General features: G+C 38.2%; 1 protein-coding gene across 2 annotated transcripts in view; it reads left to right on the plus strand.

The window, feature by feature from the left end:
• Positions 1-12436, plus strand: part of LOC102015961 (zinc finger protein 709-like) — a 16225-nt gene extending 3789 nt beyond the window's left edge. Inside the window, exons 2-4 of one of the 2 annotated variants that reach the window (XM_005383585.2) lie at positions 6225-6351; positions 6548-6602; positions 8203-12436. In XM_005383585.2, coding sequence (XP_005383642.1) covers positions 6264-6351; positions 6548-6602; positions 8203-10462 — 2403 coding nt within the window. In that variant the 5' untranslated portion in view covers positions 6225-6263 and the 3' untranslated portion in view covers positions 10463-12436. Of the gene's footprint in view, positions 1-6224; positions 6357-6547; positions 6603-8202 lie in introns of those variants that run through there. The other variant, XM_013513538.1, reaches the window with a different exon arrangement.
• The last annotated feature ends 210 nt before the right edge of the window (positions 12437-12646 follow it).

A 12646-nucleotide genomic window follows, 5' to 3' on the forward strand; every position in this document is an offset into this window, starting at 1 on the left:
CAGCAGACCAGGTATTTGCTGCATATGTGAAAGGACTCCTGAGTGTCTCCTGACTTTGAAAGTGGACTGGTTCCCATGGGCCTGTCCTCATCAGTGAAGTCATTCATGGGTGAGTTCCGTATCTGGATGTGCTGTTAGGATTGCGGGCCTGTTGGAGATGGGTCACTAGAGGCAAGGCCTGGAAGAGTGTGTTCTTGTGTGCAGCTCCTCCCATCCTTCCTCCTTCCAGGCTGCATGGCTTGAGTTCCTTTTCCTTCACCGTGCCACTCTCCCATCGTGTTTCCCCCTTGGCTGTAGCAGACCATCCCTGCAGTTGAGGCAGTGTAAACTTCTCTTCCAAACTGTGGGCATTTGGTATTTTTTCTTAGTAACAGCAAAGTGCCTAAACTATCTAATTACACTAAATTTGTTAAAAGTTTAGATATGAGGTCTTAAACAGTCTGGATTTAATTGTGCTGAATATAAGTTCCAAAATTTCCAAACATTTCTCCACAGTCCCAAAGTTACTATAGAGGTTTTACAAATGTCATTAAAATTGGGAGATACGTTTCACATTGCCAGTGATGAGGCTCAGTGTTAGGGATGTGGGCAAGTCTGCTTCAACAGCTATATCATACCCAGAGCAGCACAGTAAAGAAAGAAGTAAAGTGTAAGTTTCTTGTAATTTTGAATGGCAAAAACTGGACAGGAAGTTATGTATGTAAAGGAGGAAAGATGAACATAATGCTGCAAAAACAATTTGCAGAAAGGGCTAACTGTTGAACCCAAACTTTGTCTCTCCTGCAAGTAGGGCATCCCCAGGTGATTTGTAAGTGATGAAAATATATATTAGAAGCACCATCTCACATAACTGATCCTTCTGGGGTATTTTATAAGACCTTTTTTTTTTTGTCTTTTTGAGACAGGGTCTCACTCTGCAGTGCAGGCTGGCCATGAGCTCACTTTGTAGCCCATGCTGGTCTGGCACTTGCAGTGATCCTTCTGCCTTAATCTCCTGAGTCCTGGGATTACAGGCATGCCCCACCATGCCCAGTTTATAGGCGTTATTTTTTTATTTTTATTGTTTTTTGGTACTGGGACTGAACTCAGGACCTTGCACTTGACAGGCAGGTGCTAAGGCCACTGAGCTATATCCCTGGCCTAGACATTATTTTTAAAATGACATACTAGCTAAGTGTGGTGGCACATGCCTATAATCGTAGCACCTGGGCTGAGGCTAGAGGAATATTGGGAGTTCAAGTTCAGCCTGTCCTAATAGTGAGTTCAAAGCCACTCTGAACTACAAAGTGAGACCCTGTCTCGAAACAAATTAAATGCTGAATGAGGTAGGAGTGCATAATGACTAAAAGCAATATTGCAGCTGAGGGGAAGCCCCAGGTTTAGGTCTGCAAGCATGTCAATAATAAGGAATAAAGTGGTGTTTTGTGCAGGGAGGAGCAAAGTAGACTAGATACAATGTGAGAAAGCAAGGGATCATGGTGGGTGGCAAAATCAGCTCCTGATCCAGTGGTTTTCTTCTGAAAATGTTTAATGTGAATTAAAGGATGGGCTGTATGCTGGCTCAGTTTGAAAGTGGCTCAGAAGTTTAGCCTTGGAAGAAAAAAAGAACTCTACATAACGTTATATAAATAATTCCTTCGTTACTGCTAAGTGCATGTAATCATTTTTGAGCCATAAGTGCAAATTTTGTCTCTCTGTTGTTAGCTTAGGTATTGGTTGGGCAATATTACCTAGGGTTCATGGGGAGGATATTACACAGAAATAGAAATGATTACAGGGTATCTTTGTGGAGGTAAAGGTTTGCCCAGGAACATGACTCAGACGAACATCGAGGCCCTTTACGGTGTTATCATCATTTTGAAGTTCGACATTGTGTTACCACCCCTAACTTGAAGCTCTTATCCTCTTTCGTGAGCCTCCCAGCATGATGAGATTACAGATGTGGATCATCAAGCACCGCTATATACCATGATTACAGTGCTTGGTTGAATTAAACGTCATCAATTATTTATTTTTATCACAAATGTTGTAACTTTCTTCCATTGTGAATGTGTGAGTGCCATTCTGAAAGACATCCTTGGAACTTTCTTCCCTTAGTCTGTACATTTGAGATTAATTGTGTGTATAGTATAGTTTTTTTAATGGAGGAGAGAACCTAAGACTATCATAATTTTTCAAACAGTGGAAATAACCATCCTTTTTATCTTAAGCCACTTGGAGGCATTACATTCATTTGTGGTAATGGTGTGACTCAGTATGCCACGCCTTGATAACTTCAGGATTATGCAAAAGAGTATCAAATGCTTTGGGCACCAATCTTCACTTGAGGTGGTGTACTAGAGGTGCACTCTGAATTAGTCGAAGTTGTGGTCACTCTGGATGGTACATTGACTTGGGGCCCATGAGTTTTTGTTGGAGAATTGCTTAGTGCTCAGCAGGCAATACACACTAGAATCCAAAGGAACAATTGAGAAAATGCAAAAGTCAACCTTCAACCGGCTGTGGGTATTTGTACTTGTCTCTGCTCAGAATTGAGACTGAGAACATGAAATTTCACCCTGTGAAGATGGCCTCAGATTTAAATTATCTGACTTCTAATACTTCCCTGTCTCACCACTTGTGATTGAGCTGCTGTGGGCTGCTTGAGCACAGTGTATTGTGTATCACCTCAGGAGTGTGTTCAACCTTCTGAGTGTGGATTCTTTTGTGACCTGCAAGGAAGCAGGCTTCATCCCTAACCAGCTTCCCTTTGCTTCTGTTATAGCAAGCTGATTGTGTAAAATGTTAGTTACGTTTAGGACTTATGAATTTATTTTCATGGTTTAACCATAAGATTATCATTTTCCTACTTAAAGATGGAATGGAAATTGATTGTATCTGACCAAGGCAAGAAAAAGTTAAAGTAATGTTGTTGTTGCCATCATCCTCGTTGTTGTTGTTTTGAGATGAGGGTCTCACTCTGCAGTTCAGGCTGGCTTTAAACTCAGTATGAAGCCCAGGCTGATATAAATTACATTTGTACTTTCTTAATAGTAACTTAGTGTTTAAATATTTGCAATGCATTTTATTTTCAAAATTCTTGGTGAGATTTAACAATAATGACAATGTAAATATAGTGTACCCCAGAAATTTGCAAGGGTTACATTCCTAGAGCAAACGTGTATTATGAGAAAGCCTGAATTTCAGATTTGGTGAGAAGAATGCCTATAAATGCCTATTTTTATAGTGTGAACCCTAAATATGTGCTGTGTCCGGCAGTTGTGTAATTTGAAGCTTTAGAGGTGCGGGGTATTTTGGCAGCATCTTAGGGATCTTAGCACTTTAAGAAGAACAAAACAGAGCACTGGAGACAGCTACACTGAGTACAGCACGCTGTCCTGATCCGGGAATGCTGGTGCATCTGCTGAAGATGGCTTACAGGGCAGCAGCCAGTCATCAGCAAGGAGAAGTGAATAACATGCTCGGATTGGCTACTTGCAAACCTCCCACCAGGGAAACAGTTGTGGAGGATATTTGTGCTTTATACAGAATTGCAGGGGCAGTGGGTGAGACCCACATTTCTCTTGCTCCATGGAAGACCACTCCCGCTTTGGTCAGTCTTCCTAAGCTTACCATGTGTGATTTTCTATAAACAGTGTTCTTCTTGTTTCCTCCTTTGGAATTTCAGTATGTGAGTGTTCTACAAATTGCCGATAAGTACTTTCATGTTTTGTTGTTGTTATTTTTCTCCTTCACTATTGCCCAGTGTGCTTGCATGTAAATCAGGGCAAAGTGCTTTCTCACCCATTCCATTGGGCATGTGGTTCAGAAGTTTTCGAGTTTACTTGAATCCCATCTATCTCCATGAGTAGTAGCATCGTGTTTTCTCCGCAGTGGAAAGAAGTCAGTGGTCTGCAGATTTTTGTAAACTCCAAAGTAAAGGAAGTGAGTGTAGAGCATATCCACTTATTCTCCGTTTTGAATAAGTCTACTTACTTAGTGTGTTCTTCCCTACACTTGCATTTTTAAATGGTTTTCTCAGAAAAGACTTGGTTCATATTTTTTGGTTAGGATTTTATCTTCAGTTAAATGTGTTGCAGTCTTTTTTTGAGATTTGTGTTCATGGATCTTTCCTCCCTCTACAAAATTTTTAAACTGTGTACAGAGTAAATGTTTTCTTCTTGTTTATATCCCATGATTTTTGTATATTTCTTGTCCTTCTAATTCTGATGGTTAGTTGATCTTTGAGGAAACACTTCTTCACATCTAAAACTTATTTCACTATGCATTCTCAAGGAATTCAAGTTTATCTTTCCCATTCCAGTAGGTAAGTTCGTTATTGTACATAGAAGAGTGGTGGAGACCACTGCAAAGCAGCTGTGAGCAGGACTTCAATTAACTGATTGACTTTCTGTGTTTTCTTGTGAGTCTGTCCAAGGCTTAGGCTCCTTGTTTGGAGATGGGCAGCGGACTCATAGTAAGTGAACCTCTGTGAGTCACTAATCCCTACTAAAACCTGTAATGGGAGATGAAGCCGGAATACCTCAAAGGATAAGAGGAAGTCACAGCCAAGGACACTTACATCTGATCTCACCTAGATAAAGACTATAACTCAGACATTTCACTCCTGGGTGGGTTATTAAGACCTTACTTGGAGAAGTCCTTGAGTGGTTCCACCCTTCTTAAGTACTCCCCTCCCTTCTTGTGATAAGTAAATAAACATGGGACATCCAGAGAAGGTCATGGTTATACCCCTGAGAGAATCTTGAAGTCTGTGAGAGGGCCTTGATCCTCCTGGAGCCTTGAAACCATTCCACTTGCCTCTTTTTATTTAGCCTTTGCCGCACACTCTTTCAGGAGATTGCGAACCTGACCAGCCCACAATAATTAAGGGATATTCTTAACCCGATAGAGGAGTACACACCTGTTTCTCCCTGAACATAACTGAAATAGATTTTGATTTCCTCCAGAGACATATAACATCAGCTCTATCATGAATCAATATGTATATTTATGTGGACCCATTGAATACTGCCTTCCTTTCTTGGAGCCATTTGTCATTCTAATAACAGTAGTAGAGGCTCATAAAAGGTGGAATTTTACTCTCTTTCATGTATAGTATATAAGCTGTCAACTTTTTTGGTTAAAATGTATATTGAGTGTTGTTAGATTTCTATAGTATACAGATACGAATTTTTACCAAATCAAAAATCTCTTTCCTAAGTGACATATTTATGAAGCTGTCTTTTCATGGGGGTAGTTTGAGGCAGAGTCTCACTTTGTATTTCAAACCACCTTAAATGTACTGTGTAGCCAAGGCTGGCCTTGAACTCCTTGACAATACTCCTTCATTGACTTCCCAAGTGCTGGGATTACAGGCATGCACCATCACACCTGGCTAAAGTTTTGCTTTTGTGTCTAATTACTTTGTGATATATTGGTTTTCAATGTGTATATTTTATTAATTTCTTTTTCCTCATTATTGTCCCATATCCCCCTAGAATTTCTTATATCTGAGTGCAAGGGGACCATTTTGTGACGCTAAGGTATAAGACAAAGTGTCACCCTTTCCCTATTTCAAATGTTCATAGACCTTTTCCAGTGAAACTTTTTCCATTAACATGTTAATTATTCATAACCCTTATTTGATATTTATAAATTCAAGTTTCAAAACAGCCTAAGTACAATCAAAGAAAGAATGACTCAATGCCATAAGAAAATAAGGTTTGAAAAGAGATATTACCTTTGGTCTATCAAACAATTCATTAGATATTCATCTGGCCCAGTGTTCTGTGGATGGTGATCTGGTAGGCTCCGTCTATGAGCTCTGCATTAGAGACAGTGCTCAAGTACCCTAACAGTGACCCAGTAGAAGAACCAGCGCTCCTATTCTGCTGTTGCTTTAGCAGTGAATGGCACTGTAGCATCAGAATTGCTTTATGAAAAAATATGCATACACATGGATTTGATGACCAAGACAGAGTCAACATTTGAAGGATTCAGCAACCATACAGCTTCTTTGTTTTGTTTTCTGTTTTTTGAGATAGTGTCTCACTATGCACTTCAGGCTGGTCTTGAACTCACTGTGTAACCCACACTAGTCCCAAACTCATGACAGTCCTCCTTCCTCAGCCTGCTGAGTGCTGGGGTTACAGACATGCACCACCATGTTCATGAGAGGAGTTGAAAGATCCCAGGCTATGAGTCTCAACCTTCCTTCAAGAAACATGTGTGTGATTATTTAGGAAACAGTGACATTGGAGGATGTGGCTGTGGACTTCACCATGGAGGAGTGGGCTTTGCTGAATCCATCCCAAAAGAAGCTCTACAGAGACGTGATGAGGGAAACTTTTAGGAACATGGCTGCTCTAGGTAAGGTAATAGTACTTTCTCATTGATACAGTCAGAGAACATTGTTGCTCAGCAGTGTAGTTTCATTAAGCAGAATTGAAAAACATTTTGAAGAATATCTCAGGCCTGCTTATGTTATACCATGAACCTAACTGGAATCTGTTGATGTTTGTGTAATAATATAGAATCTCCTTATATTTCTATGTCTGTGATTCAGGAGGAGCCTGGGATAACTGGCAAGGAGAGTATAAAAATGCCTGGAGTCATCTAAGGTAATTTGCACTGAAAAGAAATGTTCCTCAAGGTTCAGTGTGAACAGAAATGTCACACCCAGGGAAATGTAGCCATGCTCAACTTTATTTAATCTCACAATATTCTTCAAAGATGTATATAGTTTTAGTGTGTATAATGTGACAGCTGAAGAGAGAAATATTCCAGTGCAGGAAATGTAGTATTGATGTCCTGCAACAAGTGACACTATCTGAGATATAAGAAAATAAAATGTACTTTCATGATCACACCCTGAAAATGTATGAAATTGCATTTAGGTATTGTGTATAGGTATATATGAAAAGATATAAATTTTGAGTTTTGACAGAAACACATTTTCAGGATGTCTATGTGTACATGTATCTGTTATATCTATATATCCGACTTTTGTTATGTAAAAAAATTGCTGACCTTGAAGCAGTATTCAAAGTACAAATGAGGGGTGGGTATATAGCTTAGCAGCACAAGCACCTGCCTGGCAAGCGAAGGTCCTGAGTTCAATTCCTGGCACACACACACCCCCGCCCCGCCCGCCAAAATGCAACATCAAAGTACAAATGAATGCTAATGTTGTAATAACAAGTGTTTTCAAGTCATGTTCCAGACATTTGAGGCCATTCATGTTTTAAAATTCTTCCCGACATCCTCCAACTTTTGGGGGGCAATGTTAAATATTGCCACTATGATAATCAGTATGAAGACATCTCAAAAAGTGGAAATAGAAGTTCCATTTGATCCAGGAATACCTCTCCTGAGTATAGTCCCAAAAGAGTTAAAATTATCATAGTATACTGATACATGCATATGCATACTCAAAGCAGGACAGTTTGTGACAGCTAAGCTGTGGAGTGAGCCTAGATGTCCATCATTGGATGAATGGATAAAGAACAATTTTGATAGGCTGGGCATGATGGTACATTCCCAGTACTCTGGTAAGCTGATTCAGCAGGATGTGGAGTTGAAAGTCAGCCTGAGCAACTTAATCGTCAATGAGAATCTCCCTGAAAATAAGAAATTTTAAAAAGCTGGACATGTAATTCAGTACTAAGACCTGTGTTAAATCTCCAGTACTGAAACAAAGAGAAAAAATGTGCTATCTAATTAGCCACAAAGATGAATGATAATCATGTCATTTGCCAAAACAAATGGTTGGGCCTTCATCCTAAATGTGAAGTGAAATAAGTCAGACACAGAATGTGAAAGGTCACATGCTTTCTCTTATATGAGAAACCAAAAATATGCATGAGGCAATAAAGTAAAGGAGAAGCGATTAAAAAAGGAAAGCCTGACTTCTTGGAGATGAGGAAGACAAACTGGGTAAGGAGAGAAGGGGGAGGGTGATGGGGAAAAGGGATCAAAATGCTCGACATGTGAAACACACGTATATCAATTGCCCAGAATAAAACTAAGCCTTCTGTACTGCAAAATGTACCAATTTAAAAATTCCTAAGTGAATACCACTCTTGGGAAAGGTTTGGAGGTATCCTCTGGGGCATGCAGTGAATGGTCAGAATTTCTTAGGAGGAACCAAACCAGATCTTGTGATGAACCATTAATATGGAGACCCATTTTATTGTGACTGGTTTATTTGTTTGTTTGCAGAAATGAAGAGTTGGAGAAAGGCTACCCACGAAATATGCCCACCATAGATCACAGTGGACTGAAGACATCTGAGTATTTGGGGTCAGAAGAGAAGCTATTTAAGTGTAATGAATGTGGAAGAACCTGCACTGACTTCCACGCCTTTCAGAAGGATGCACGGATAAAGACTGGAGTGGAACCCTATGAATATGATCATTGTGAGAAATCCTACACTGATCTTAGTGAAAGAACTCACCTTAGGGAGAAGACCTTTCTATGTAAGGAAAACTTGAGAGCCTCCAGCACACCCAGTGATGTTCAGGTCTGTGAAAGAAATCACAATGGAGAGAATCCCTATGTGTGTAAGCAGTGTGGGAAAGCTTTTAGTACACACGGTCATTGTAAAACACATGAAAAAATTCACACAGGGGAGAATCTCTATGTATGTAAACAGTGTGGGAAAGGTTTTAGTACACATAGTGATCATCAAATACATGAAAGAATTCACACTGGGGATCAACCCTGTGTATGTAAGCAATGTGGAAAATCTTTTGCCACATATAATGATTTTCAAAAACATGAAAGAGCACACACTGTAGGGAAAACCTATGTATGCAAGCAATGTGGGAAAGCTTTTAGTACACAAAGTCATTGTAAAAGGCATGAGAACATTCACACTGGGGAAAAACCTTATGTATGTAAGCGATGTGGAAAGGCTTTTAGAAAACCTTATCAGTGTCAAGTACATGAAAGAACTCACACTGGGGAGAAACCGTATGTATGTAAGCAATGTGGGAAAGCTTTTAGTACACGAGGTTGTTGTAAAATACATGAAAGAAATCACACAGGGGAGAAACCCTATGTATGTAAACAATGTGGGAAAGCTTTTAGTACACATACTGATCATAAGACACATCAAAGAACTCACACTGGGGAGAAACCATATGTATGTAAGCAATGTGGGAAAGCTTTTAGTACACAAAGTCATTGTAAAAAACATGAAAGAATTCACACTGGAGAGAAACCTTATATATGCAGGCATTGTGGAAAAGCTTTTAGCACACGTGGTGATTGTCAAAAACATGAAAGAATTCACACTGGTGAAAAACCGTATGCATGTAAGCACTGTGGAAAGGCTTTTAGAAGACATAATCATTGTCGAATACATGAAAGAACTCACACTGGAGAGAAGCCCTATGTATGTAAGCAGTGTGGGAAAGCCTTTAGTACACAAGGCTGTTGTAAAATACATGAAAGAAATCACACAGGGGAGAAACCCTATGTATGTAACCAATGTGGGAAAGCTTTTAGTACACAGGGTTGTTATAAAATACATGAAAGAACTCACACTGGGGAGAAACCCTATGTATGTAGACAGTGTGGGAAAGCTTTTAGTATACAAAGAAATTGTAAAACACATGAAAGCCTTCACACTGGGGAGAAACCCTATGTATGTAAGCAATGTGGGAAAGCTTTTAGTACACAAGGTAATTGTAAAACACATGAAAGAACACATAGTGCAGAGAAACCCTATGTATGTAAGCAATGTGGGAAAGCTTTCAGTAAATGTGAGTATTACAAACTACATGAAAGGACTCACACTGGGGAGAAACCCTATGTATGTAAGCACTGTGGGAAAGCTTTTACTACACAAAGTCAGTGTAAGATACATGAAAGAACTCACAGTGGAGAGAAACCCTATGTATGTAAGCAATGTGGGAAAGCTTTTAGTACACAAAGTCATTGTAAAATACATGAAAGAATTCACACTGGGGAAAAACCGTATGCATGTAAGCATTGTGGGAAGGCTTTTAGCAGAGATAGTCATTGTCGAGTACATGAAAGAACTCACACTGGGGAGAAACCCTATGTATGTAAGCAATGTGGGAAATCTTTTAATACACAAAGTCAGTGTAAAATACATGAAAGCATTCATACTGGTGAGAAACCCTATGTATGTAAGCAGTGTGGGAAAGCTTTTAGTACAAAAGGTAATTATAAAAAACATGAAAAAACCCACAGTGAGGATAAACCATATGTATGTAAACATTGTGGGAAAGCTTTCAATAACAGTGCAAATTGTAAAATACATGAAAGAATTCACACTGGGGAGAAACCCTATGCATGTAAGCAATGTGGGAAAGCTTTTACTACACAAAGTTATTGGAAAATACATGAAAGAATTCACACCCAGGACAAAGTCTACGCATGTAAGCAGTGTGGGAAAGCTTTCATCAAACATGGTGATTGTCAGAAACATGAAAGAACTCACAGTAGATAGTAAACCTGTGTGTATAAGCAATGTGGGAAAGTTTTTAATACAAAAGCTTATGGTGAACTACATTTAAAAATGCATTAGGCAGAAACTAAGCAATATGGGAAAGCTCTTTTATACAAGATTATTGTAAATGCCAAGAAAGAACTCACACTGGGGAAAATCCCTATGTATGTAAGCAACATCAGAAAGCTTTAACCATAAAAAGTACTGTTTAAACACATGAAAGAAGTCTCATAGGAGAAAGCCATATATCTATATCCATATATATATATATATATATATATATATATATGTGCATGCAATGTGGAAAAGTTTTTAGCACAGCTGGTGATTGGCATTAATGCCATATATGAAAGCACCTTGGAAAAACTTTCAGCATTCATGGTGTTTGCCAAAGACATAGCTCACAATGGATGGAAACTGTGTAAAAGATGTGGGAAAGCTTTTGACACGCACATGTATTGTGAAATGTATGAAAGAAGTCTCACTGGAGAGAAATATATATATGGGCTTATTCTGATAATCCTGTGAAAATTTCTCATGTAGTGGAGACCTGTAGGAATCATTAATACAAAATGCTTAATGTCAGTATTTCTCTGTAAAATTTCCAGAAAATACAATCCCAGATAGAAATGTCATAAAGCACATAGATTATGTGTTTTTCAGTTAGTTACTTAAGTATCTGGATTATTTTTCTGCACTATTCAATGTAAAAATGCTGAGTTGGCATAGTTAGGTAATTTCTTGTGTGTTTGAGGTTAATACATAGTGTCTTTTAGTTAAACATGGTAAAGTGTATTTTTCACTTTCAATTAGAGTTAGTATCTGTGTCAGTTTTGTTTGATCTCTACGATTAGAAGTTGTAAGCCATAAAAAACTAATTTTGTTAACTCTTTTTTGTTAATTGTTTGGATTCTGCCTCTATATTTGTTTTAAATTTTTGGTGTGTGCACTCTGTATTCTGTGTAACACAATATGTTTGAATTTGATGCCATATTTTATATTAAGACATTTATTCAGAGACTTGTAAACATGTGTTTTTGAGAAAGTTGATTTATAAATTAGCAAGTTGTGTTTCTCATGTCCTGACATGATACTCACTTATATCTCAACATTGTATATCATGTACATAATTTTGGCTATTTTTCTTTCATAGTAAGGGAAATATTATCATTTATATAAAATTTTGCTTTGTTAAAATCAAAATTGTGCATTACCTGTTTATATTGCAATGGCTCAATGTAGTGGTAATTTTTCCACCATGTATTACAAATATCTACCAAAAATAATCCAAAGTGATGTGAGTTTCTGATTGCCACAGACCAGCAGGACTATAACTCCTCTCCAAAAGGATATCATGACCTATAGTAATCTCTCTGAAATTATAAATGACGGTATTATCAGTAACAACACTTTCAAAGTTATTTTTGTCAACAGTCTTGTTTTTGAGAGAATCATTGTATTGAATGTAATGAGGCAAGTGCCTTTTTTTCCCCTGATACTGTGATGCAATTATATTTTCAGTAATAGTATTATTTGACACACATTCTCACTGTGTAGTTCAGGCTGGTCCTGAACTCAGTATGCAGTCCAGACTGGCCTCATATTCATGGTGATCCTCCTGCCTCAGCATGCAAGCTGCTGGGTTTATAGGCATGCACCACCATGTCTGGCCATCATTGTGTTTGCCTAATAAGCTGAAATAGTGGCATGGAGGAAACCTTAACTGATGATAGTGTCAGTCAGTTTTGTAAAAAGTGGAAGTTACTAACTTGTAATTCAGATTGTGGTGTTTTACCAATTTTAGAGATAAATTTGTACAATACCATTTTTCATTATTCATAAGAACAACAATGATTGAGTGACAGATGCCTTCAAACACACGCAAGGTGGGTGCATGAGGGCCAGTTGGTCTCCTTTAGCCTATATTTTTATTTTTTTTTTTGTTTTTTCTTTTTTTTCGTTTTTTTGGTACCAGGATAACCTGTATTTTTAAATATCTTTTTAATATTGAAATATTTTATAAAGTATTTTATACATTTTCTGGCCATACCACCCTGAATGTGCTTGGTCTCATCTAAAATGTTTTATACAATGTTCTTGAATACAAAAACTGCTCAAAATCTGATGGGGTATATTGTTACAAACTTATGGTATCATGGAAACATACTTGGCAATTCATTTTTA

Source organism: Chinchilla lanigera, unplaced genomic scaffold, assembly GCF_000276665.1.
Source record: "Chinchilla lanigera isolate Chin_1 unplaced genomic scaffold, ChiLan1.0 scaffold00019, whole genome shotgun sequence".
Lineage (NCBI taxonomy): Eukaryota > Metazoa > Chordata > Mammalia > Rodentia > Chinchillidae > Chinchilla > Chinchilla lanigera.